The following is a 24000-nucleotide window of genomic DNA, read 5'->3' on the forward strand; positions in this document are numbered from 1 at the left end:
TGAGTACAAGAGTAAAGATGTCTTACTGCAATTATATAGGGCCCTGGTGAGACTACACCTGGAGTATTGTGTACATTTTTCATCTCCTTACCTAAGGAAGGATATACTTGCCATAGAGGGAGTGCAACAAAGGTTCACCAGACTGGTTCCTGGGGTGGAGGGATTGTCCTATGAGGAGAGATCGAGTAGACTAGGCCTATATTCTCTAGTGTTTAGAAGAATGAGAGGTGATCTCATTGAAACATACAAAATTCTTACAGGGCTTGACAGGGTAGATGCAGGGAGGATGTTTCCCTTGGCTGGGGAGTCTCGAACCAGAGGTCACAGTCTCAGAATAAGGAGTCTGCCATTTAGGACTGAGATGAGGAGAAATTTCTTCACTCAGAGGGCGATGAATCTTTGGAACTCTTTACCCCAGAGGGCTGTGGAGTCTCAGTCGGTGAGTATATTCAAGACAGAAATCGATAGATTTTTGAATATTAAAGCAATCAAGGGATATGGGAATAGTGCAAGGAAGTGAAATGAGGTAGAAGATGAGCCATGATCTTATTGAATGGCGGAGAGGCTCGAAGGGCCAAATGGCCTACTCCTGCTCCTATTTTTTATGTTCTTATAGAAGCTTATGGAACAGATGGAGACCATTTAGCCCACTGGCTGAGAAATTCGACTTGCTTGCTCCGCCTGCCTATTTGTGGCTGGCGTGAGGCCCAAACAGGCGCTCTGCTGCAGCTCACCGGTGCTGGGAGGGCAGGAAATTGGCCAGATTTATTGCTGAGCTGGCCGGCAGGCCAGGTTTGGGAGGGGAAGGTGATCCTGGGGCAGAAGACTCACGTGGACCATCAGTGGCCTGGAGTATTTTGTGCAACATTCCTACTACTCCTGTGCCCACAATAATAATAAAAATCAACATTGGGACCAGTTCTGTGGCAGGAGGGAACTGTTCCAAGATGGACAGGTTGCACCAGAACAGAGCTGGGACCAATATCCTCGTGGGCAGGTTAACTAGTGCTGTGGGGGAGGGTTTAAACTAATTCGGCATGGGGTTGGGCACCAAGATGTAGTATTAAAAAGTAGAAACAAGGTGCAGAGGACTGGGAGAGTCAGTTAGAGTTACAAATAATACAGAATTAGGTAGGATAATAGAAAATACAAAGAGGTCTAAGTTAGGTTTGGAGTGTGTGGTAAACCACTGCTAACTCTGTACATGTCTGTGTGGTAAACCACTGTTAACTCTGTACAGGTCCGGGCATGTCTCCGCCCCTGGCTTCACCACTAAGCCCGGGTATAAAGTTGACTCACCACCCTTCCCCCGGGAGCTCTTAGGATGGATCCACTAGCAGAGGCATGCTCCAGTTCTTAGTCAATAAAAGCCTACTTCGTATAAGTTCAACTCGTAGTCTTTGGTGTTCACAGAATCACAGCAACCCCACAGTGCAGATAGAGGCCATTTCGGCCCATCGAGCCTGCACCGACACATATCCCACCCGATCCCTGTAACCCCTACACCAACACATATCCCACCCTATCCCCGTAACCCCACGTATTTAATTCCCCTAACACTAAGGGTCAATTTATCATAGCCAATCAACCTAACCCGCACATCTTTGGACTGTGGGAGGAAACCGGAGCACCCGGAGGAAACCCACGCAAACACGGGGAGAATGTGCAAACTCCACACAGACAGTCGCCCGAGGCCGGATTCGAACCCGGGTCCCTGGCACTGTGAGGCAACAGTGCTAACCACTATGCCACCGTGCTGTGTTGATAGTGCATCAATTTTATTGACTAAATTTTTGACATGGAGCAAATCTTGAAGCCGGAACGTTTAGACCTGGATCCTCAAGCAGCAGGTGCAGCCAATAACTTTGAACACTGGCTGAGCTGTTTCGAAGCCTTCCTGGAGGCCTCCAGCACTACCGTCACTACAAATGACGCGAAACGGCTTGTCTTGAACTCACGGGTGAGCCACCGAGTCTACTCGATCATCCGAGACGCCACAACTTACGCGGCCGCCATCGCAACGCTAAAGGAACAATACGTGAGGCCTGTTAACGAGGTCTACGCCAGACACCTCCTGGCTACCCGAAAACAGCGCCCCGGGGAATCGGGCGCCGAATATTTACTGGCACTGAGAGTCCTCGGCCGGGCCTGTAATTGCAAAGCGGTGACGGCCAAGGAATGCACGGAAGACCTGATCCGAGACGCCTACGTAGCCGGCATCAGGTCCAACGATACTCGGCAGAGGCTGCTGGAACAGAGGGGGCTCGACCTGCAGAAGACGGTGGCCCTCGCTAACTCGTTAGACGTGGCCCTCCAGAACATGGACGCCTACCCCCCTGACCGGATGGCCACGTGGATGTCACGGGAGCAGCCATCTTGGGACCTGGTAAGGCCACAAGCCGCCAGCAGCCCAACTACAGCTGCAATGACCAGAGGCCAGAAATGCTACTTCTGCGGCCAGGCCAAGCACCCCAGACAGCAATGCCCAGCAAAGGACGCGACCTGCTCCAAATGCGGCAAGAAAGGCCACTACGCAAGAGTGTGCAGGGCGAAATCGACCCCCAATTCCAGCAGCGCCGCGTGTGAACCGTGCAGGCCGCCATTTTGGACCCCACCAACCACGTGTGAGCCGCGCGGGCCGCCATTTTGGGCACCACCAGCCGCGGGGGAGCCGCCATCTTGGACACCATTTCAGGACCAGGCCCCCGGCGCAGGCGAATATTACAGCGACCCACCGACCTCGACGATGGCCTCCATCACCCTGGACCAATCTAGGCCCCATCAACTAGCCAGGTCCATGATGAACGTAAAGGTAAATGGCCATGCCACAAATTGCCTTTTCGACTGCGGAAGCACGGAGAGCTTCATCCACCCCGACATGGTGCGACGCTACTCCCTATCGGTTATGCCCACACGCCACCAGGTCTTCATGGCCTCAAAGTCCCATACGGCGGACGTCGGCGGCTACTGTGTAGCGACTCTGACAGTGAACGGCGTGGAGTACAGAGATTTTAAATTCCTCGTCCTGCCACAGCTCTGCGCTCCCGTACTGCTAGGATTAGACTTCCAGTGCCATCTGGAGAGCGTCATGATGGCATATGGCGGGCCCCTGCCCCCACTTACAGTCTGCAGCCGGCAGAATTTAAACACGGCGCCGCGCAAAGTATGCAGCCTGTCCACCCTGAAGGTCAAACCCCCCCGCCGTTGTTCGCTAACCTCGCCACAGACTGCAAGCCAATTGCTACTAAAAGCAGGCGGTACAGTGCCGGGGATAGGAGCTTTATTAAATCAGAAGTAGAAAGACTCCTGAGGGAAGGGATTATCGAGGGCAGCACCAGCCCATGGCGAGCCCAAGTTGTTGAAACGGATTTTTTTGGTCCTCAATCTGGTTCAGTACAAACACTGAGTCAGAATACTGGTTTAGTTCAACAGTTGTTTTATTCTGTTGTCCCGGGAGACTTACTCTGATACAGCATCGTTCTGACTCCAGCAGAGTCTCGACAGGTTCCACCAGAGCAAGCAATCTTTCATACAGTGGGTCACATTATTATACTTTACTTTTGAAAAGACATTAACACATCGTACATTCTACACCAATCCCGAGCGAGGCACGTACACAGTTTAAAGTGATTTCCTGGCCTGGCAGTTTGAAATAAAGAAGTCACAGTTCACTGAATGGTTTATAATATAGAAAATATGCAGGTAATGGTTTCACGATCACCTAATCATTATGGTAATGCATGGTAATGTGTTTTCGGATCGCCTATTGTCAGTATACCCTTTGCACTCCACCCTACATTGTTCCACCAGCAAGGTGTGACATCGTGGGTGCCAGCCATATTAGCATTTTACTTCCTGCTGCCTTCAGTTTCTTGAATTAACATGATCATCTCTCACAATATGCAAGTGACTCAGCGATGTCGACATTGCACCACCATTTTAGGCCAACAGGGTCCTCCATTTTAGATTGGCAGGGTCCTTGGCCATGCGGAGCGAGTTGTTACCTTATTTTTGCATTCTATATTCTCAAAGTGGTGGTAGTGAAGACCGGCGAAAAACAGCGCCTGGTTACTGATTACAGCCAGACGATCAATCGATACACGCAATTAGACGCATACCCACTTCCCCGCATATCTGACATGGTCAACCAGATAGCACAATACCGGGTATTCTCGACGATTGATCGGACGTCGGCATACCACCAGCTCCCCATCAGGCCTGAGGACCGCCAGTGCACGGCCTTCGAGGCTGACGGTCGCCTCTACCACTTCCTCCGAGTCCCCTTCGGCGTCACCAACGGGGTCTCGGTCTTCCAAAGGGAGATGGACCGGATGGTTGACCAGAACGCGCTGCAGGCCACCTTCCCCTATCTAGACAACGTCACCATCTGCGGCCATGACCGGCATGACCACGACGCCAACCTAGAAAAATTCCTCCGTATGGCCCAACGGCTGAATCTGACATACAACAGAGAAAAATGTATGTTCCGCACCACGCGCCTCGCTATTCTTGGCTGCGTGGTGGAATACGGAGTCATCGGCCCCGACCCCGACCGAATGCACCCCCTCCTGGAACTACCCCTCCCCCACTGCCTAAAAGCCCTGAAGAGATGCCTAGGGTTCTTCTCTTACTACGCCCAGTGGGTGCCCAACTATGCGGACAAAGCCCGGCCCCTCATCAAGTCAACCTCCTTCCCCCTGACGGCAGAGGCCCGTGCGGCCTTCACCCTCATAAAAGAGGACATTGCGAAGGCCACAATGCACGCAATGGATGAGTCCATCCCTTTCCAAGTGGAGAGCGATGCATCCGACTTCGCCCTAGCCGCAACCCTTAACCAGGCGGGGAGACCCGTGGCCTTCTTTTCACGGACCCTCCAGGGCCCCGAAATTCGACACTCCTCAGTCGAGAAGGAGGCCAGGCGATAGTGGAGGCTGTACGGCACTGGAGGCATTACCTGGCCGGTAAACGTTTCACCCTGCTCACTGACCAACAGTCAGTAGCATTTGTTTAACAACAGACAAAGGGGGAAAATCAAAAATGATAAGATATTGCGGTGGAGGATCGAGTTATCCACCTACAACTACGATATCTTATACCGGCCCGGGAAACTTAATGAGCCCCCAGACGCCCTATCCCGTGGGACATGTGCCAACGCACAAGTCGATAGGCTACGGACCCTCCACAATGATCTCTGCCACCCGGGGGTCACCAGGTTCTCCCATTTTATTAAAGCTCGCAACCTGCCTTACTCCATCGAGGAGGTCAGGACCATGACCAGGAACTGCCAGGTCTGCGCCGAATGCAAACCGCATTTTTATAGGCCAGACAGGGCACACCTGATTAAAGCCACCCGCCCCTTCGAACGTCTCAGCGTCGATTTCAAGGGGGCCCTTCCCTCCTCTGACCGCAACACGTACTTCCTCAATATTATTGACGAGTACTCCAGTTTCCCCTTCGCCATCCCCTGCCCGGACATGACCAGCGCCACAGTCATCAGGTGCCTCAACGACCTGTTCGCCATATTTGGCTTCCCCAATTACATCCACAGCGACAGGGGCTCGTCGTTCATGAGCGACGAGCTGCGCCAGTACCTGCTCGAGAAGGGCATAACCACGAGCAGGACTACCAGCTACAACCCCCGGGGTAACGGACAGGTAGAGAGGGAGAACGCAACGGTGTGGAAGACCGCCATGCTCGCCCTAAAATCCAAGGGCCTCCCAATCTCCCGCTGGCAAGATGTCCTCCCCGATGCGCTCCACTCCATACGATCACTGCTCTGTACTGCCACAAACGCCACCCCTCACGAGAAGATGTTCGTCTTCCCCAGGAAATCCACCTCGGGGACATCACTACCGCCATGGCTGACGTCTCCGGGACCCGTCCTGCTCAGGAAACACGCGAGGAGCCATAAGACAGACCCCCTGGTCGAAAAGGTTCACCTCCTCCACGCCAACCCACAGTACGCCCAATTCAAGACCTTGCACCCTCAGGTACCACCCGAAACACCATCGATCACCATCCACTACCTCCACCCACCACCACTACCCACGACGCACCACCGGGGTGTCTACCACGAACTGACGACATGCCGGTGCCATCCCTACCCCGAGAGGACGACACGCCAGTGCTCCGTCCCACGCGAGAAGCGGCCGCGGGCAAGGAACCGCCGCAACCGGCACCACGAAGATCATTACGGCAGACAAGACCCCCGGAGAGACTTTCGTATACGAACTTTTGAAACACTTCACCCCGCTGGACTCTTTTTTAAACGAGGGGTGAATGTGGTAAACCACTGCTAACTCTGTACATGTCTGTGTGGTAAACCACTGTTAACTCTGTACAGGTCCGGGCATGTCTCCGCCCCTGGCTCCACCCCTAAGCCCGGGTATAAAGGTGACTCACCACCCTTCCCCCGGGAGCTCTTAGGATGGATCCACTAGCAGAGGCATGCTCCAGTTCTTAGTCAATAAAAGCCTACTTCGTATAAGTTCAACTCGTAGTCTTTGGTGTTGCTGATAGTGCATCAGAGTGCATGTGCGTAAATACACAAAGTGAGGTTATTAAGGTAGGTGACCTGCTGGGGCAAATAGCCACGTTGGAATATGATGTAGTGGCGATAACGGAGACCAGGCTCAAAAACGGGAGGATTGGATTGCTTCATATTCCTTGGTACAACAAATTCAGGAAGGATAGGGAAGGAAAAAAAATGGGATAGCAGTTCAGATTAAGGAAAATTTTACAGGGAGTCAAAGACAGAATCTATTTGGTTGGAGTTAAGAAACAATAGAGGAACTATTATGCTACTTAGTGTATTTTATAATCCAAATATTTTTTGTGTTGTGTTTTCTTTTCTTCTCTCCCACATGGTAGCGGTCTTTCATTCTGCCAGCGCAATTTACACTTCATCTAGAGCCATCTTTTGTTTCTTAACCTGTCCCATTACCATCTCCTTTTGCCTTGAATATCTCTTAATGTCTCTTAACCTCGCCTGCCTTCCCTTTTGTTCTTTCATCCCCTCCCCCCCTTTCTCAGCTCCTACACTTGCTTAAAAATCTGTTCCATTTCCTGCTTTTTTCCAGGTCTGACAAAAGGTCATCGACCTGAAACGTTAACTCGGTTTCTCTCTTCACAGATGCTGCCTGACCTGCTGAGTATTTCCAGCATTTTCTGTTTTCATTTCAGATTTCCAGCATCTGCAATATTTTCTTTTTGTATATGAATTAATGTTACCTTTTACTAAAGCCCAGGATATAGGATAAGATAGTAGGGAAGATATTCCAGGTGAGCAAGGGGTAAGTTGTAAGAACATATGTAGCAGTCGTAGGGAGTTTTTTTTTTGGTGGGGGTGGGATGACTCATGGGTCATTAGTGTTGGAACGGTGGATTTGAGAACATTAGGAACAGAGATCATGGAAGAAAAGTAGAGATACAAGTTTCAAAGAGAACTGAAAGAGAGTGCAGCCATGCTGTTAAAAAGAGCTGTCAATGTTTAATAAGAGTGGAAGAGAGGTGTTGGGTATGGTAGCACTGGGTGTGGGTGTACTTGAATGTAGGAGTCGTCCCAGGGGGTAGGAGGACTGGGAGGACAGTGCTGGTGCAGCTGTGCTCGGAGGGTACTAGTGGCAGTGTTGGGAGGGAAGGGTAGAGGCTCAGGGTGTTGCTGACAAAAACGTGACAAGATACTTCTTAGTCATAAATGGCACATTCCACTTGTAAAACATTCTTCAATGCTTTCAGTAATTTTTTTAAAATTATTTGCTTCCTTTAAAGAGTCTTTAAGAGATAGAGCAGAGAGGTTTCAGACGCAAATATGCAACAGCACCACCTACCTTGAAGAACTCAATTAGTGGCATGTACAATTAAATGGTTACGTTCAATAGTGACAGATAATTGTAACAAAAAAAGCCACAGATAGGCATGAAGGAAATGGAATAGAAAAAGCTCGACAGGTAAGTGTTACACTTACAGGACATGCATGGAACAGCTGAGATCTTTAATATATTATAGATCTACATCACAAGATAGTTACAGATGAGGAAGGCCATCGCCCTATCTTAGTTCATCCATCCAAAAACATCCTGAAGTACCCCCCATTTCAGCATTCAATTATTTCTTAACAAGATTGCAGCGTTTTCACTTCCACTAGTTTTCAAGGAAGTCTATTCCGTACGCTGATCACTCTTGCGGGGGGGGGGGGGGGGGGGGCGTAATTTTCACTTCTAGGGATTGTGTAAAACGGGCAATATTGGATCAGCTACCCGTTGTACACCTCTCCCGATTTTCCCTTCCACTGACTTCAATTACAACTTTATAAGTCATTTTAACAGATTTTTTTTTTGAAACTGTGTTTGTCCAACAAAAATAGTGAGATTTGAATTCATTGAAGTATTAGCCCAGGCCTCTGGATTACTAGTCCAGTAATATAACCACTACACTAATGCACCCCTATGAATATATGAAGTAGCACAATAAATTAGGTCAGTTAAATCTTACATTAGTATGTACAAGGTGGGCCAATTCTTACAGAATTTAGTGGTGGGAAATAGATTCAGTGACCTCATTTGGCAAGCCTAAAAATATTTTTTCTTAATTCATTTAATGCATCAAATTTGAATTAATTGAATATATGCTAATTTATGCAAGCATAAAAATCCCGATGAACAGCCACAATTTAAAACATGCATATTCATTAAATGTGCAGCCAAAGCACAGAGTGACTACATTACCACCAACTCTTAGCAAGCTTATTCAGTGAGTAGCTGGCCTGTACAAGAGTACCAGGTTCAATCCCCCAAGTTAGCTCATCTTAGCTCATTAGAAGAGCATGCCAGGAGCAGCACCAGGTGTACCTAAAAATGCAGTGCCAGCCTTGGGACGCTGCAACATGCATGCTAAAAAATGGAAGCAGCATGCTAGACAGAGCGAAGCGATCCCACAATCAATGGATCAGATCAAAGACCTGCAGTCCTTTCACATCCAGTCGTGAATGGTGGTAGACTATTAAACAACTAAAGGGAGGAGGAGGCTCCATGAATATCCCCATCCTCAATGATGGTGAAGCCCAGCACGCGAGTGCAAAAGACAAAGCTGAAGTTGTAAAGGAGGAGCATACCTATTCAGAAAAATACACCATCCTATGAACAGAATTCTGACTTTATTAAAACATGGCAAACTGAGTTTAAAAATCTAAAAGCCTCAACGACACAGGCTGTAAACAGAATACAGGCTTTTGAGATAAGATCAGTTGTTAACACAAAGCTGTAAACACCATACAAGCTTTTGAAATGGGAATTGGTTGCTGACACTGAAACAATGACCCTATTGAAGCAAACCACTGGAGCTTCCAGAAAGTCTGAGCTTTGGAAGGAACACAATAAGATTTACCCAGTTGAATTGTTTTAAACAAACACTTTGTAAACAGGCACATGAAAGAGCACAATGGTATAATGTTAAGGTGTTATAAACCAACACGTCAGGAAACAGAAACACAGAACATTAAAGAACCATATGCCTTCATAAATATGAAATCAAATGAAAGACAGGAGACATAAGTCTGTAATACAACCAATTGAGATGCCTAGGAAAACAATTAAGTACTCGGTTGAAGTGTTTTTAATTTACATGTTGTAAAAAGATACAAACAGAAGACTTTGCAGATATGACATCAATAGATGCACCAAGCAATCACATGGTTTTTGTATTGAACTTGGAACACATAGGAGACTCGAAGTCTGCTTACAACCAGCTAAGGTGATTTAAGAATTGAATAGAAGTCCTTCGTAAAAATGGCATCAAATAGATATATCTGTCATAACCGTTTTTTATGATAGGTTTGAACACCTACACAGCAGACAGAATTCTGCAAGCTAACAGCTGAATTGACAGTAAGAATAGAAATAAGTCAACAGAAAGATGACTAGAGATAATTAGCTTACATCAGCAGAAAACTTCAAAGGATATACCACTGAAAAAAGGGTATAAAATATAGAACTTTCAATAAGGAAAACAGAAGTCGCTGGAAGGGGCAAGCGATTCTCAGTTTCAGAGAACCACTCTGTAAGCCTACAACTCTGAGTCTCGGGTAATCAAGGTATTTTGATTTTGGAGGATATCCTGGATTAAGAATAGAGTAGAAATGTAATAATGTAACGAAGTTAAGATTTGAGAATAAGGATCTCTGAGAATAAGAATTGTAAGCTATTTGTATTTTGAACTGTTAATGTTGCGACTGAATCACCAGCTGTTAACTACATGTTGGTTCTTTAATAAATCTATATATTTTTAGAATTGTCTCAGAGTACTTCTGCATCAAACTCGCGAACTCAATCTCTGTACACTCTTTGGTGAGGAGTTGCAGAATTCTGGAGGAGTATTCCAGACCCTCATAATATCCGGATGGTTACAGTCTAGTTAAACTTATTAAAAGTGCTATCTGGATGACGGTAACATCTTCAAGTCATTCCTTTCCTTTAGGGAGAGATAGTCTGGACCTTTAGACCCAATTAAGCGTCTTATAGGATTTGGCTATCTCTAACTTTAGTTGAAGGTGAATGTCTGGGGAATACGCCTGATCCGGGGTAGCCCGAAAAGGGCTAGGACTAGTAATTATCCCTTCAAAGTGTTTGCAACCATCTTCAGCCAGAAGTGCTGAGTGGATGATCCATATTGGCCTTCTCCTGAGGATTCCCTCCACCACAGAAGCCAGTCTTCAGCCAATTTGATTCACTCCACGTGATATCAAGAAATGGCCGAGTGCACTGGATACAGCAAAGGCTTTGGGCCCCGAAAACATCCTGGCTGTCGCGCTGAAGTCTTGAGCTCCAGAACTAGCTGCGCCTCTAGCCAAGCTGTTCCAGTACAGCTATAACACTGGCATCTATCCAACAATATGGAAAACTGCCTAGGTATGTCCTGTCCACAAAAAGCAGGACAAATCCAATCCGGCCAATTACCGCCACATCTGTCTACTCTCAATCAGCAAAGTGATGGGAGGGGTCATCGACATTGCTAACAAGCAGCACTTACTCACCAATAACCTGCTCATTGATGCCTAGTTTGGGTTCTGCCTCATTACAGCCTTGGTCCAAACATGGAAAATAAAGCTGAATTCCAGAGGGGAGGCGAGAGTGACTGCCTTTGGCATCAAGGCAGCATCTGACCGAGTGTGGCATCCAGAAGCCTTAGTAAAACTGAAGTCAATGGGAATCGGGGGGGGGGGGAACTCTCCACTGGCTGGAGTCATACCTAGCACAAAGGAATGTGGTTATGGTGGTTGGAGGTCAATCATCACAGCCCCAGGATATCGCTGCAGGAGTTCCTCAGGACAGTGTCCTAGGCCCAACCATCTTCAGCTGCTTCATCAATGACCTTCCCTCCATCATAAGGTTAGAAGTGGGGATGTTCGCTGATGACTGCACAGTGTTCAGTGCCATTCGCAATTCCTCAGATAATGAATCAGTCCATGCCCGCATGCAGCAAGACCTGGATGACATTCAGGATTCGCGCCACACAAGTGCCAGGCAATGACTATCTCCAACAAGCAAGCGTCTAACCACCGCCCCATGGCATTCAACAGCATTAATATCGCCGAATCCCCCACCATCAATATCCTGGGGGTCACCATTGACCAGAAACTTAACCGGATCAGCCACATAAATACTGTGGCAACAAGAGCAGGTCAGCGGCTGGGTATTCTGCAGTGAGTGTCTCACCTGACTCCCCAAAGCCTTTCCACCATCTACAAGGCACAAGTCAGGAGAATGATGGAATACTCTCCACTTGCCTGGATGAGTGCAGCTCCAACAACACAAGAAGCTCAACACCATCCAAGACAAATCAGCCCGCTTGATTGGCACCCCATCCACCACCTTAAACATTCACTCCCTCCACCACCGGCACACTGTGGCTGCAGTCTGTACCATCTACAAGATGCACTGCAGCAACTCGCCAAGGCTTCTTCAGCAGCACCTCCCAAACCCGTGACCTCTACCACCTAGAAGGACAAGGGCAGCAGGCGCATGTGAACACCGCCACCTCCAAGTTCCCCTCCAAGTCACACACCATCCTGACTTGGAAGTATATCGCTGTTCCTTCCCTCCCCAACAGCACTGTGGGAGTACCTTCACCACACGGACTGCAGCAGTTCAAAAAGAAAGCTCACCAACACTTTCTCAAGGGCAACTAGAGATGAGCAATAAATGCTGGCCTTGCCAGCGATGCTCACATCTCATGAACAAATGAAAAGCCAGAGTGCCTGTAGGGGCACTACACTTGGCCTAAGCACCTGAGTTAGCGAGGGAAGTATTAGCCAGGTTTCCCACTTCCATCGGATTACATAGGATATACGGCACAGGAAACAGGCCATTCGGTCCAACCAGTCCATGCCGGTGTTTTTGCTCCATTCGAGCCTCCTCCGGTCTTTCCTCATCTAACTCGATCAGCATAACCCTCTATTTCCTTCTCCCACATATGCTTATCTAGCATCCCCTTAAATGCATCTATACTATTTGCCTCAACTACTCCTTGTGGCAAGTTCCACATTCTCACCACCCTCTGAGTAAAGATTCTTTTGAATTCCCTATTTGATTTCTTGGTGACTATCTTATATTGATGGCCTCTGGTTATGTTCTTCCCCACAAGTGGAAACATTCTCTCTGTATCTAAAATTATGAAATATTTTGATAGAGTAAAGACCTCTATTAGGTCACCCCTAAGCCTTCTTCTTCCAAGCGAAAAGAGACCCACCCTGTTCATCCTTTCCTGATAATGTATACCCTCGCATTTCTGGTATCATCCTTGTAAATTTTCTCTGCACCCTCTCCAGTGCCTCTATATCCTTTTTATAATATGGCGACAAGAATTGTACACAGTACTCCAAGTGTGGTATAACCAAGGTTCGATACAAGTTTAACATAACTTCCCTACTTTTCAATTCTGTCCCTCTAGAAATAAACCCGTGCTTGGTTTGCTTTTTTTATGGCCTTGCTAACCTGTGTTGCTACTTTTTAGTGATTTGTGTATTTGTATTCCAAGATCCCTTTGCTCCTCTACCCCACCCAAACTCACACCCTCCAAGTAGTAAGTGACCTCCCTAGTCTTCCTACCAAAATGTAATACCTCACATTTATCTGTGTTGAATTTAATTTGGCAATTCTATGCCCATTCTGCAAGTTTATTAATGTCCTCCTGTAATTTGTGGCAGTCCTCCTCACTATTAGCTATCACCCCCAATTTGGTGTCATCCGCAAATTTAGAAATTGTGTTTTTGATTCCAAAGTCTAAATCGTTAATGTAAATTGTGAACAACAGTGGTCCCAGCACTGATCCTTGTGGAACACCACTACCCACCTTCTGCCACTGTGAATAGCTACCCTTTACCCCTACTCTCTGCGTTTTGTCCTGAAGCCAGCCAGCAATCCATTCTGCTACTTGTCCTGACTCCGCATTCTCTGACTTTGTTCATCAGTCTATTATGGAATACCTTATTCACAGAAACCCCACAGTGCAGATAGAGGCCATTTCGGCCCATCGAGCCTGCACCGACACATATCCCACCCGATCCCCGTAACCCCTACACCGACACATATCCCATTCTATCCCCGTAACTAATCCCCCTAACACTAAGGGTCAATTTATCATAGCCAATCAACCTAACCCGCACATCTTTGGACTGTGGGAGGAAACCGGAGCACCCGGAGGAAACCCACGCAAACACGGGGAGAATGTGCAAACTCCACACAGACAGTCGCCCGAGGCCGGATTCGAACCCGGGTCCCTGGCGCTGTGAGGCAACAGTGCTAACCACTATGCCACCGTGCTGCCCACAGGCGCTGTCTTTCAGATGTAATGTTAAACTGAGGCCCGCCCTGCCTCCTCCCCTCTCCCCTCTCCCCTCCTCTCCTCTGGCACCCCAGTTATTGAAGGCCTTTTGAAAATTCAGATAAATTACATTTACTGCATTACCCTCATCTACTCTCGTTTACCTCTTCAAAGAATTCAATGAGGTTGGTCAAGCAAGAGTTTCTCTTTTGAAATCCACGCTGACTAGTTATTATTATATTTTTGGTTTCTAGATATTCTTGTTTACTCCTTTAGTAGGGATTACATTATTTTTCCTACCGCCGATGACTGATCTATAGTTTCATCTCCCTTCTTAAATATAGGTATTATTATGTTAGTTATCCACCAGTCCTCTGGCACTACACCTTTTTCTAATGAATTATTAAATGTGTAGTAATGCCTCTGCTATTTCTTCCCTAGATTCCTTTAAAATGTGCGGATGTAATCCATCCGGACCAGGTGTTTTTTCCTCCAAGTATCATTAGTTTATTTAATATATCTCCTCTTTTTATTTTAAATGCAGTTATTGCATTACTAATCCCATGATTCAATGTCATGTCCACCTGTTCTATCTCCCTGGTAGTTGCCTAGGCCCTAAGCTCTGGAATTTCCTCCCTAAACCTCTCTGCCTCTCTACCTTTCCTGATAAATAGTGAAGCAAAGTAATTGTTTAACATTTCTGCCATCTCTCAATTACTGCCAATGGTATTATCTTTTCCATCCCTTAGTGGCCCTATTCCCATCCCAACCTTCCTTTTTTAAATTGATGTGTCTATAAAATATTTTTCTATTTTGTTTTATGTTCCTTTATAATTTAATTTCATAGTTCCTCTTTGCCTTCTGAATTGTTTTTTTGACTTCTCTCCTAATCTCTTCGTATTTCCCCTTATCATGCCTCCCTGCTGTCCATGTACTTAATGTATGCCTCTTTCCTTACCCTCAATTTTTCCCTTATGGCTTTCTTCATCCATGGTGTCTCATTCGTGTTTAGTTTGTTCTTGTTTTTTTAGCAGAATATATTGTTCCTGCAATCTGTTGAACACCGTTTTAAATGTTTCCCATTGCTGTTCTATGTCATTGCTTGCCAATATTGTTGTCCATTTTATTTTCTATTCTAAGCCTCTCAAAATCAGCTTTTCTCCAATCTATTACCCTGGTCTTCGTCATACTTATGTCCTTCTCAATTATTATTTTAAATCGTATTATATTATGGTCACTATTGCCGAGATGTTCCCCTACTTTTACTTCTCTTATCTGCTCTGGCTCATTCCCCATTACTCGATCCAACAGCAAATCCTCCCTTGTAGGGCTTTTTACATATTAGGTTAGAAAGGAGTCCTGTACACATTATAGGAACTCCATTCCCTTATCCCCTTTACTTACCTCTTCTGTCCAATTAATATCGGGGGTAGTTGAAATCCCCCACGATTATTATTATTTTATTTTTTTTTACTCATTTCCCTAATTTGTTTGCAAATTTCTTCCTCCATCTCCCTTCCACAATTAGGTGGCCTGTAGATTACCCCTATTAGTGTGATTGATCCTTTATTATCTTTTATCTCTAGCCACATGAATTCTATTTCTGTCTTTTAATAGCTGCGTCACTTTCTTCTACTGCCAGTATGTTATCCCTAATAAGTACAGCTACTCCACCTCACCTCTTTCCCTCTCTATATGTTATATGCTGTATGTTTAATTCCCAGTCCTGATTTTTCTGTAGCCATGTCTCAGTAATCCCTACTATGTTTGGTTCCTTGCAACGCATGATTGCCTCCAGCTCCCCTGTTTTATTACAGACACTGTGCATTGCTGTACAGACAGTATGGCCTAGAAATTCAGTGGCCTGCGCCACCAGTTTGCGCCCAAAGAGGGCTTTTGCGCCACTGTGCAAACCTACCGCGATATTTAGCGGAGCGCTAATGGCGGCGTTAGCCATTAGCACTGCGCCGCCACCGATGACGTCATCGGTGTGCGCAGCGCCCCGCTGGCCATATTTGGTTGCTGCCGCCTCGCCCACGCCGGCCGCAAACAGCGACCGGTACACGGGGCCTACCTGTGCCGGTACTGGGGTGATTTAAGGTGGAGGTGCGGCCGGCCGCTTTTTTGGCGGCCGCCTGCCCGCACCTCCTTCCCCGGCCTCCTACACCCCCCCCCCCCCCCCACGGCATTGCCGGCTGTTTCCAGAGAGCCCGGCACTTCTCCTTGGTGCCGGGCTCATTTGCCGGCACTCGCGAGCGGGGATCGCGCTGTTGCAGGCACCTCCCCCTTAAGAATTAGAGGAAGGCCTGCAGTACCGCAGGCTGCCGTGCCGCAGCGGGTGGCGCTGCGGCACTTTACACGCCGATATTCAGTTTCAGCGCCCCAAGCGGGGTGCCGAAACCCTTGTTTAGCGGCCGGCTTCAACTTGGGGCGCTGAAACTGAATTTCCCGCTGGCGCAAGTGGCTCCGCGTGCAGCGGTAATTCCGGCGCCCAGGCGAGCTGGGCGCCCCTAACTGAATTTCTAGGCCTATAACTCATTTTTAACAGCAGTTCCTTTCACTTTATTTTTAACCATTGTTTTTACACTCCTGTTCTATAATTTATTACCTTGCCATCAATGTCCTCCCTTACTTTATTCTTTCCTATGCTCTCTTTTCCTGTTTTGTTTATATTTAGGCTGGTTTCATTTCTTGTAGATCCCTCCCCTCATCTTACTAGTTTAAAGCCTTTATCACCTTCCTAGTTACCCTTACTGCTAGGGCATGGGTTCCATCTCGGTTCAGGTGGAACCCGTCCCATCGTACAGCTCCTTCCTGTCCCAGTACTGGTGCCAGTGTCCCATGAAAAGGAACCCCTCTTTTCCACACCAGCCCTTTAGCCACGTGTTAATTCTCCGGATCTGACTGCTTCTATGCCAATTTGCATGTTGCTCAGGCAATAATCCAGAGATTATTACCACATTTCTATTCTGCTCTCTCTTCCCACCTCCCCCGTCCCCCATGGTGCCTTGGTCTGCTTCCGATCAGTAACCAGCTACTCATGTTGGAAGTACAGGGGAGAACACAATCAGGCTCTGCTGTGATAATTGCCAATGTCAGCAGGCTATTAGATGTCACTATCAAGGCTCACAGATGTATATGGAGGGTGTCTGTTAGCTGTTAAACAGTATGCCAGCAAGGATTGAATGATTTCAGGAGGGGTGTGGGGAACCAAATGTGGCAGCGACATAAAAAAGCACAGGGAAATCTATATGATTAAAAAGTCTATCACATGGTGGCAAATGAAAGTCGTCTGTAGTGGAACTGCTGCAAATATGCATCTTGTTCACTGAAATGATCAGAAAAGCAACCACTCCCAGTAAGCATATCGCCAAGCTCACCTCCAAATCAAAAAAGATAACACAAGTCCAAGAGTACTAGATAGCAGAGCAAGAAAGGATACAGATATGAAAGCAAATACTCACAACTACCAACTGCAGCAGAACACAAGAGGACCTGCTCAGGATAATACATCAGTGTACCAAATTCCTAAAATGCTTTAAAATCCCATCCCTCGCTGGGGAATGGGCTGCAGCTAGAAAGACAAACTGCTATACACATTCTGGTCATGCCCTAGAATTTAGCCATTCTGGGCAGGAGGCCACAGAGAACATGACAGGGTTCACAATTTTGCAGAACTGAGCTTGTGCTTATCCAATGAAGAACAAACACCTCTGGCAATTCATAAGCTAGCACATTTATCACTGCTAGCTGGAAGAGGATACATTATTCTCACCCAATTGGCAAAGTGCAAACTTTCACACCGCAAACATGTGGATGAAACACCTGTGGGACATAGGCTCGTCAGTACAGGTAGTTTAGACTGTTCCTGGAACTAAGTACCAAGCAGTCTGGAGCCCTTTCCTGGAAGCCTGCACTACCCAGACATTCCCTATACACATCCAGACTGCCCCTCAAGAATGAAAGAAAAAAAACAATTTTGAGCAGCACAACAAATTAACAGAGACTTAATCCCATTGGTTTGGAGCCCTAGAATTACCCATAGGGCAACAACCAACCTTGCAAGATCCCTTTCTATAGCAGGGCTCTGAAAAACAATGATCCAGCCAAACCTGAGGGACCTCACTAACTTAGTATGGCCCCCAGGACCACCCACATGTGTTAAATGTACTAAAAACCGCTCTCCTTTAACAGATGCTTGTATGAACTTGTTTCTCTGAATAAAAAAGGGAGAAAAAAACAAAAAGAAACAAATTTAAAGGTTGCAATTTCCAACCAATCATGTCGCTGCATTTAATTTTTCCCCCAAAGTGGACCCACTTTTTATTTCTGACCCAGCTGAATATATAGCTGTAAAATAATATTTATTAAAGATAACAAACCTATTAAAAATGTTGTAAACCCCTTGCACCCCAAAAGTTACCCATAAATTCTTGTCTACTGTATTCCACATCTCTATACTACTGTTACTCTCTATATGCCCACCATTCTTGAGGGCCTGGGACTCACTTTTCCTCCTTGGCTGCAGCTTCATTTTTTCTCCTGGCCTTTGTTCCCCATTTCTTTGCATTCCAGTCAGGTCCAATGGTGCATGTATGATCAAGCTGAACCATGGGCACAGTCAGCTTACATTAGTTTATAAAATTTACCCTTTTTCAGATTTTATTCCTTTGCCTCTTTTTTCTGTTCTTATGCTGTGGTCCTTCTCGTTATATAAATTCAAAAAAAAAGTCCTTCATTCATATTCGGGCCAATTGCACACATAATTGGGTCCTAGCATTCAAAACTGCTTGCCTACTCCCATTTATTTTTCAACGTGAACATTACAGATGGACTAGCATTATAAAAACTTAAATAGCTCTGCACTGCATATAAACAATTTTGCACCTCAGTGACAATCGGAAAACACAACGCCTGGTTCTACATGCATGTTGATGATACCCAGCTCTTCCGCACTATCACCTCTCAACTTCTCCACCGCCTCTGTTTTGTCAGACTGCTTGTCCAACATCCAGTCCTGAATGAGCTGTAGTGTTCTCCAATTAAACATTGGGAAGACTGGTTAACTATGCAAAGTTCAAGAGACAGAATATTCAGGGTGGCCACTTGCAGGACATAAATTATATCCTACAGCTCATCACGTTTCCTCTATCTACCATGCAATCCTGTAAAAGGGATAATGATGTCCATTTCTCTTTCGGTAAATTAAATGAGGCAGTCAGTTCTATTAGTCTGCACAACAAAAATGGTTGCCTTGGGAGTTTGTCCTTGCTGCTTTAATATACTTCAACCGCTTTCTAATTAATCAGATCTGCAATCTTCTATCCTTGCTTCTCCCGACAACTATGCCCCGGATAATCCTTCAAACCTGTTCTCTTCAACCACTACTGATGCTTAGTTTTACAAATCATTCCATTTGCCTAGTTGATCCAGGAGTTTTCAGAGAGCAAACTTTCTAGACTGCAAATGCATCACCGACGTATTGACCGAGGTGTGGCAGCTTTTTTTCCTCCTGGTGGCAAAAAATTAGACCATCTAAGCCTCAGCCAGAGTAAAAGCAGTGCAAATTAGACTTTCACATACATCAAGATACTGACAGTTTCCAGGAGTTCTATAGGATCCTACACTAACAAGGGAACAACAATGAAGTGAAATTGAAAATTAGGATGCACAGGGAATTCTTTTTTGAAAAGTCACACTGAACTCACTAGCACAGAGAGGGAAAAAAAGAGTTTGTTGCTTCAAGTTCTAGAGCAATTATAAATATGCACCTATAAAAACGACAGGGTTGAGAAAATCTGAAAATAAGAAAACAGAAGAGAAATTCAAAACGGTAACAAATTAATAAAGAAAAGTTGGAAAACAGTGAGATTTCATCCATGAAAGATAACCAATGATACAATATTGGATGTGACAGGAAAGGAGGTTAAATGGGTGGCTAAGATAGAATTTTGGGGGTGAGCCAGAAAGAATGTTGTACACCAGAGCCAGAAAGCAACAAGACTGCAGGTCTGTGGGGAAAATAAATAGACCATGCAACCAAAGACTCTGACAGATGATCAAAATTGATATTTCATTCTTCTAAAGAGCCAGAAAAAGTAACAAAAACTATAAGTTCCAAATGCAGTCCCCCAATGCTTATTGTGGGCGTGTTGCTACAAACACGATTTGCCCACTATTCGTGTTGAATGATTTAAAGGGGTAGCAGTATTACTATTGAATAAGACTGTAGCAAATCACTATTGAATAAATTAAATAAGACTGTATGCAGTGTAACTAGCTGAGAGAATGCTCTCTCGGACATCCCCTCTGTTGCTGTAATAGTCTCCATTTCTGCCACAATTTTGTCAGCATTTGTCTCTCCGCCATTAACAAGCTCCTATTTACTTGCTGAACAGATTTGTTACAGCATATTAGTACGTTCACGGATATTCGCACTGTGACTACAACTAGCAGAATACAATGCCAGAAATGTTGAAACCTACCCCATCAATGTATCTTTTCATATGCTTTGTTTCCAATTTACTTTAAATCTCTGGGTTGATTTTCCTTTACTTTGCTCCTATTGCATATTATTTTACATATCGGATTTAGTGAGTGGACAGGTGCTAAATAAAGCAAAAGAGCCATAGTTGACCAATCCTGAGCTGTGTTATTGGCTCCACTCTGGCTCATTTGCTTCCAATATCAAGATAAACAGTGATCAATTGTCACAAACCTCTCTCAAATTTCCATTGGCCCTAGGTTCTGCCTACAATTTTGCTATATTTTATTTGCAAGTTTGTCTTTAAACTTCATGAGCTAATTAATCTTTGGTTGTACAGACTTTAGGAAGAATGGAATGCTGGTTTTCCAAAAGAGAGTGATTTTGGGAGAGAGGAAGGGGGGACAAATAAGAGAGAGCGTGAACACACTGACATTTATATAGTGCCATATCATGCCCTCAGCATGTCTCAAAACATTTCACAACCAATGAACTATTTATGAAGTTCAGTTACAGATGCTATAATATCGGCAAATGTACAACCAACTGAGTCAAGCCAACACATTTTAACCTCATAAGCCCAAAATGCCAGCAAGCTACACTGGTCCAACTCACTGGTAATTTATTTTTCTTAAACCACTGAGTACCACTTGCATGAAATATACAGCACAGAAACAGGCCATTCGGCCCAACGAGTCCATGCCAATGTTTATGCTCCTCACTACATGTTATTTATAGCATAGATGTTGAAAATTGCAGAAAAGGTTTTAAAAATAACACTCATTTCCAGTATACTTACAAGTGACACAAGTAGATGACTGGTTTAAAGTGCATTTTTAAAAAATTTCAGAAACCAAGCTGATGGGCCAAGTTGCATAATGAAGGACACCTCCAAGGTTGAAAAGAAAAAAGTAAAACAGGAAGTAATGAGTATATAATGCTAATAAGCTTGGGTTACAAAAATCTCAAGGCTGCAGGAAGGAAAGACAGTTTTGAAAACCTAAAAAAGAATGACATTCCTACTCCACCGCATATAGCAGGTATATTCGTGCAAATGCAATTTCTCCCGCTAAATGCCACGGCTGGTATAATGATTTACAGTATTTCGTTGCTGTCAAACACCAAACACCTCCAGGTGATTAACTGAGCTTAATGTTAAAGCCTGGGTTTGCACCGCTCCTTTGTCTCATATTTTACCCATCAGAAGCTTTTTTTAAAAAAAAACACAAAAAAGGTGCCGACTCATGCTGGGGGAGGGGGTCCTGTACAACGTTTGACAGACTTTATGGCAGATGAGCACCCAAAATAATGCCAGTGCCACCACTTTTAATAAGACATCATTGTAAATGTAAGGAATTAACAGTTAATAAGGGGGTGATTCAAATAAGGAAATATATCTGCTAAGTACAGTTGGTCTGAGATCTGAAAGTCCAGCAGATACGATAGGCCAAATCACCACCTTCTGTACCGTAAATTTTTATTCTATGATCTCTAAAGAGATTACTCAACTGGCTCCTTTTTTACCAATGTACATTAAAACAGTGCTGCAGGGTGAACAGCAGTAGAGGGGGCCAGACAGAAGATGACCCCGGACAGCTGCTTGAACTGTCCAAAATAGCCGTCCCTCTTAACACGGTTTAAGAGGCGCCTTTGTAATTGACGGCTATGGGAATGACAAATGGTCAGCACCATTCGCCCAATATAGGCAGCTGTCTGGGGTAAACGGGGACAATGTCAGTGGTGAGGACTGTATCTCATTTTTAAACATGCAGGGATGAAACCATATAGGACTAACTATTTCCAGCTTTGAACAAGAGAAAAGGTAATAGGAAGGGGTGGGCAATAGGAAGAGAAATTCAGAATTTAACTTAAGTAACACTTGCACAGCACTTTAAGCAACTGAAAATAAATATGAATAATACATTAGAGTAACACAGCTACCCTAAATTATTTCACAATCAATGTATATTGATTAAAACCTCTGCACAGCAGTGAATTTGGTGTAAGGTTTACTATTTGCAGATAATAATGTTACATCTGCTTCAGGCAATCTTCATTCACAATTGCAACATTTTATTTTATTTTTTAAAGTTAATATAGACACAATAACTAATGCCGTTTGTTCCACAGTCCATCCTCAGGCTGGGCAGCTGCTGGGCTCTGTGCCCCTGGTTTAAGATGTGGGGGGGGGGGGGGGGGGGGGGGAGGAAAAGCAGCCAGAGTTCCTGCTCGAGAATGCTATCAACAATATATAATAAAACTGCAAATCTATGAATGTTAGATGAAGATAGGATCAAGCTCAGCTTCATTGCCCCTAAGATTGAATAGGTTGCTGACAGTCAGTGTCAAAACTCATAGATAAATAATGTCAACTTGGCCAAGGTACCCGAGGGCACTAGTACTTATAACATGCCCCAGCAAATAAACAACTCCTTCAGGAGAGGAGGGAAAAAAACTGGAAAGAAGTAGAAAACAAAACAAAGAAAAACATTTACAGTTAGTCCTATCCACTTCTAATAGAGCATCTTCCAGGTTAAGCAAAGCAATGTACAGGACAGCGAGATTTACCTTAACTCAGTTTTGAAGTTGGCACTCAGTTAAATGCGAACAACCACAATTCACCTAAACTTAAAATGACAGCAGCAATACTTGTCCATTAAAGACATATTACTAGTTTGAAATTGCAAAAGAACCTTTACTTACCACTTAAGTCAGTAATGCGATTGTATGACAAATTCAATCTAGTTAAATTGATAAGTCCATTAAGTCCTAAAAAGAACAATATTTTTCAAATGTTAATGTCAACAGGTTTTATGTACTATACGGCACAAATACTATCTTAAGAAAGATATCCACAAGAAATTCAAGACTGTATTTTAATCCCCCTGTATAACAGCGATTTATAAACTGGAATTCCCAGTTACAAAACACAGTTGCTGGATTTTGCTGCTCTGAAACCAGGCAGCTAAGTAACGTCAAACATGGTATATATATATTTTATAAATCAGTTTATGAAGGCTCCACTTGAATATCCACACAACAGATAACATCCAAAACCGATATGAATAATAACTTCACATTATTAGACTGAAGGCAGAATCAAAGAGAGTGAGATTTTAATAGAATCAGAGAATTTCAGCACATCGTGCCTGCACTGGCTCTCGGAAAAAGCTATCCAATGGTAATAATATCAAGATTTAACACATCTTAAGCCTTTCTAACCTGGAGACCTCTTGTCAGGTCGAGTGAGAAATGTCTTTTAATCCCTCCTGCCTTCCATTCCATCACAGACCTTCCCTTTTGCTCTTGCCTCCCCTCCTCCGTTTTCCCTTGCTTAAAAATCTGTTACATCTTTAACTTTTTCCAGTTCTGACGAAGGGTCAGCAACCTGAAACGTTAACTCTGTTTCTCTCTCCATAGATGCTGCCTGACCTGCTGAGTATTTCCAGCATTTTCTGTTTTTATTTTGGATTAGTGAGAAATGCCCCAGTTTCTTAAGTGTTTCTTCCTAACTGTAAACTCTCATCTCTGGCAATATCTTGGTAAATGCAAGTTGCACCTTTCACATTTTCTATGTTCATTCTACAATGGGGTGCCCAAAACTGTATTCAATACTTAACTGTGACCTAAACAAGGTCTTGTTCAAGTAAATAAATGCAGAATTAGCACATCCCAACAATATAACTTGGAATATTTTT

The 24000-nt window shown here is 44.9% G+C and overlaps 1 protein-coding gene across 1 annotated transcript in view; it reads right to left on the minus strand.

Annotated features, from left to right (window-relative positions):
• Positions 1-24000, minus strand: part of lrrcc1 (leucine rich repeat and coiled-coil centrosomal protein 1) — a 237238-nt gene that overhangs the window by 194769 nt on the left and 18469 nt on the right. Inside the window, exon 4 of the mRNA XM_085993949.1 lies at positions 23006-23071. Coding sequence (XP_085850075.1) covers positions 23006-23071 — 66 coding nt within the window. The remainder of the gene's footprint in view (positions 1-23005; positions 23072-24000) is intronic.

This window comes from Somniosus microcephalus, chromosome 7 (assembly GCF_052327205.1).
Source record: "Somniosus microcephalus isolate GS21.2 chromosome 7, FLI_Smic_1.0, whole genome shotgun sequence".
Lineage (NCBI taxonomy): Eukaryota > Metazoa > Chordata > Chondrichthyes > Squaliformes > Somniosidae > Somniosus > Somniosus microcephalus.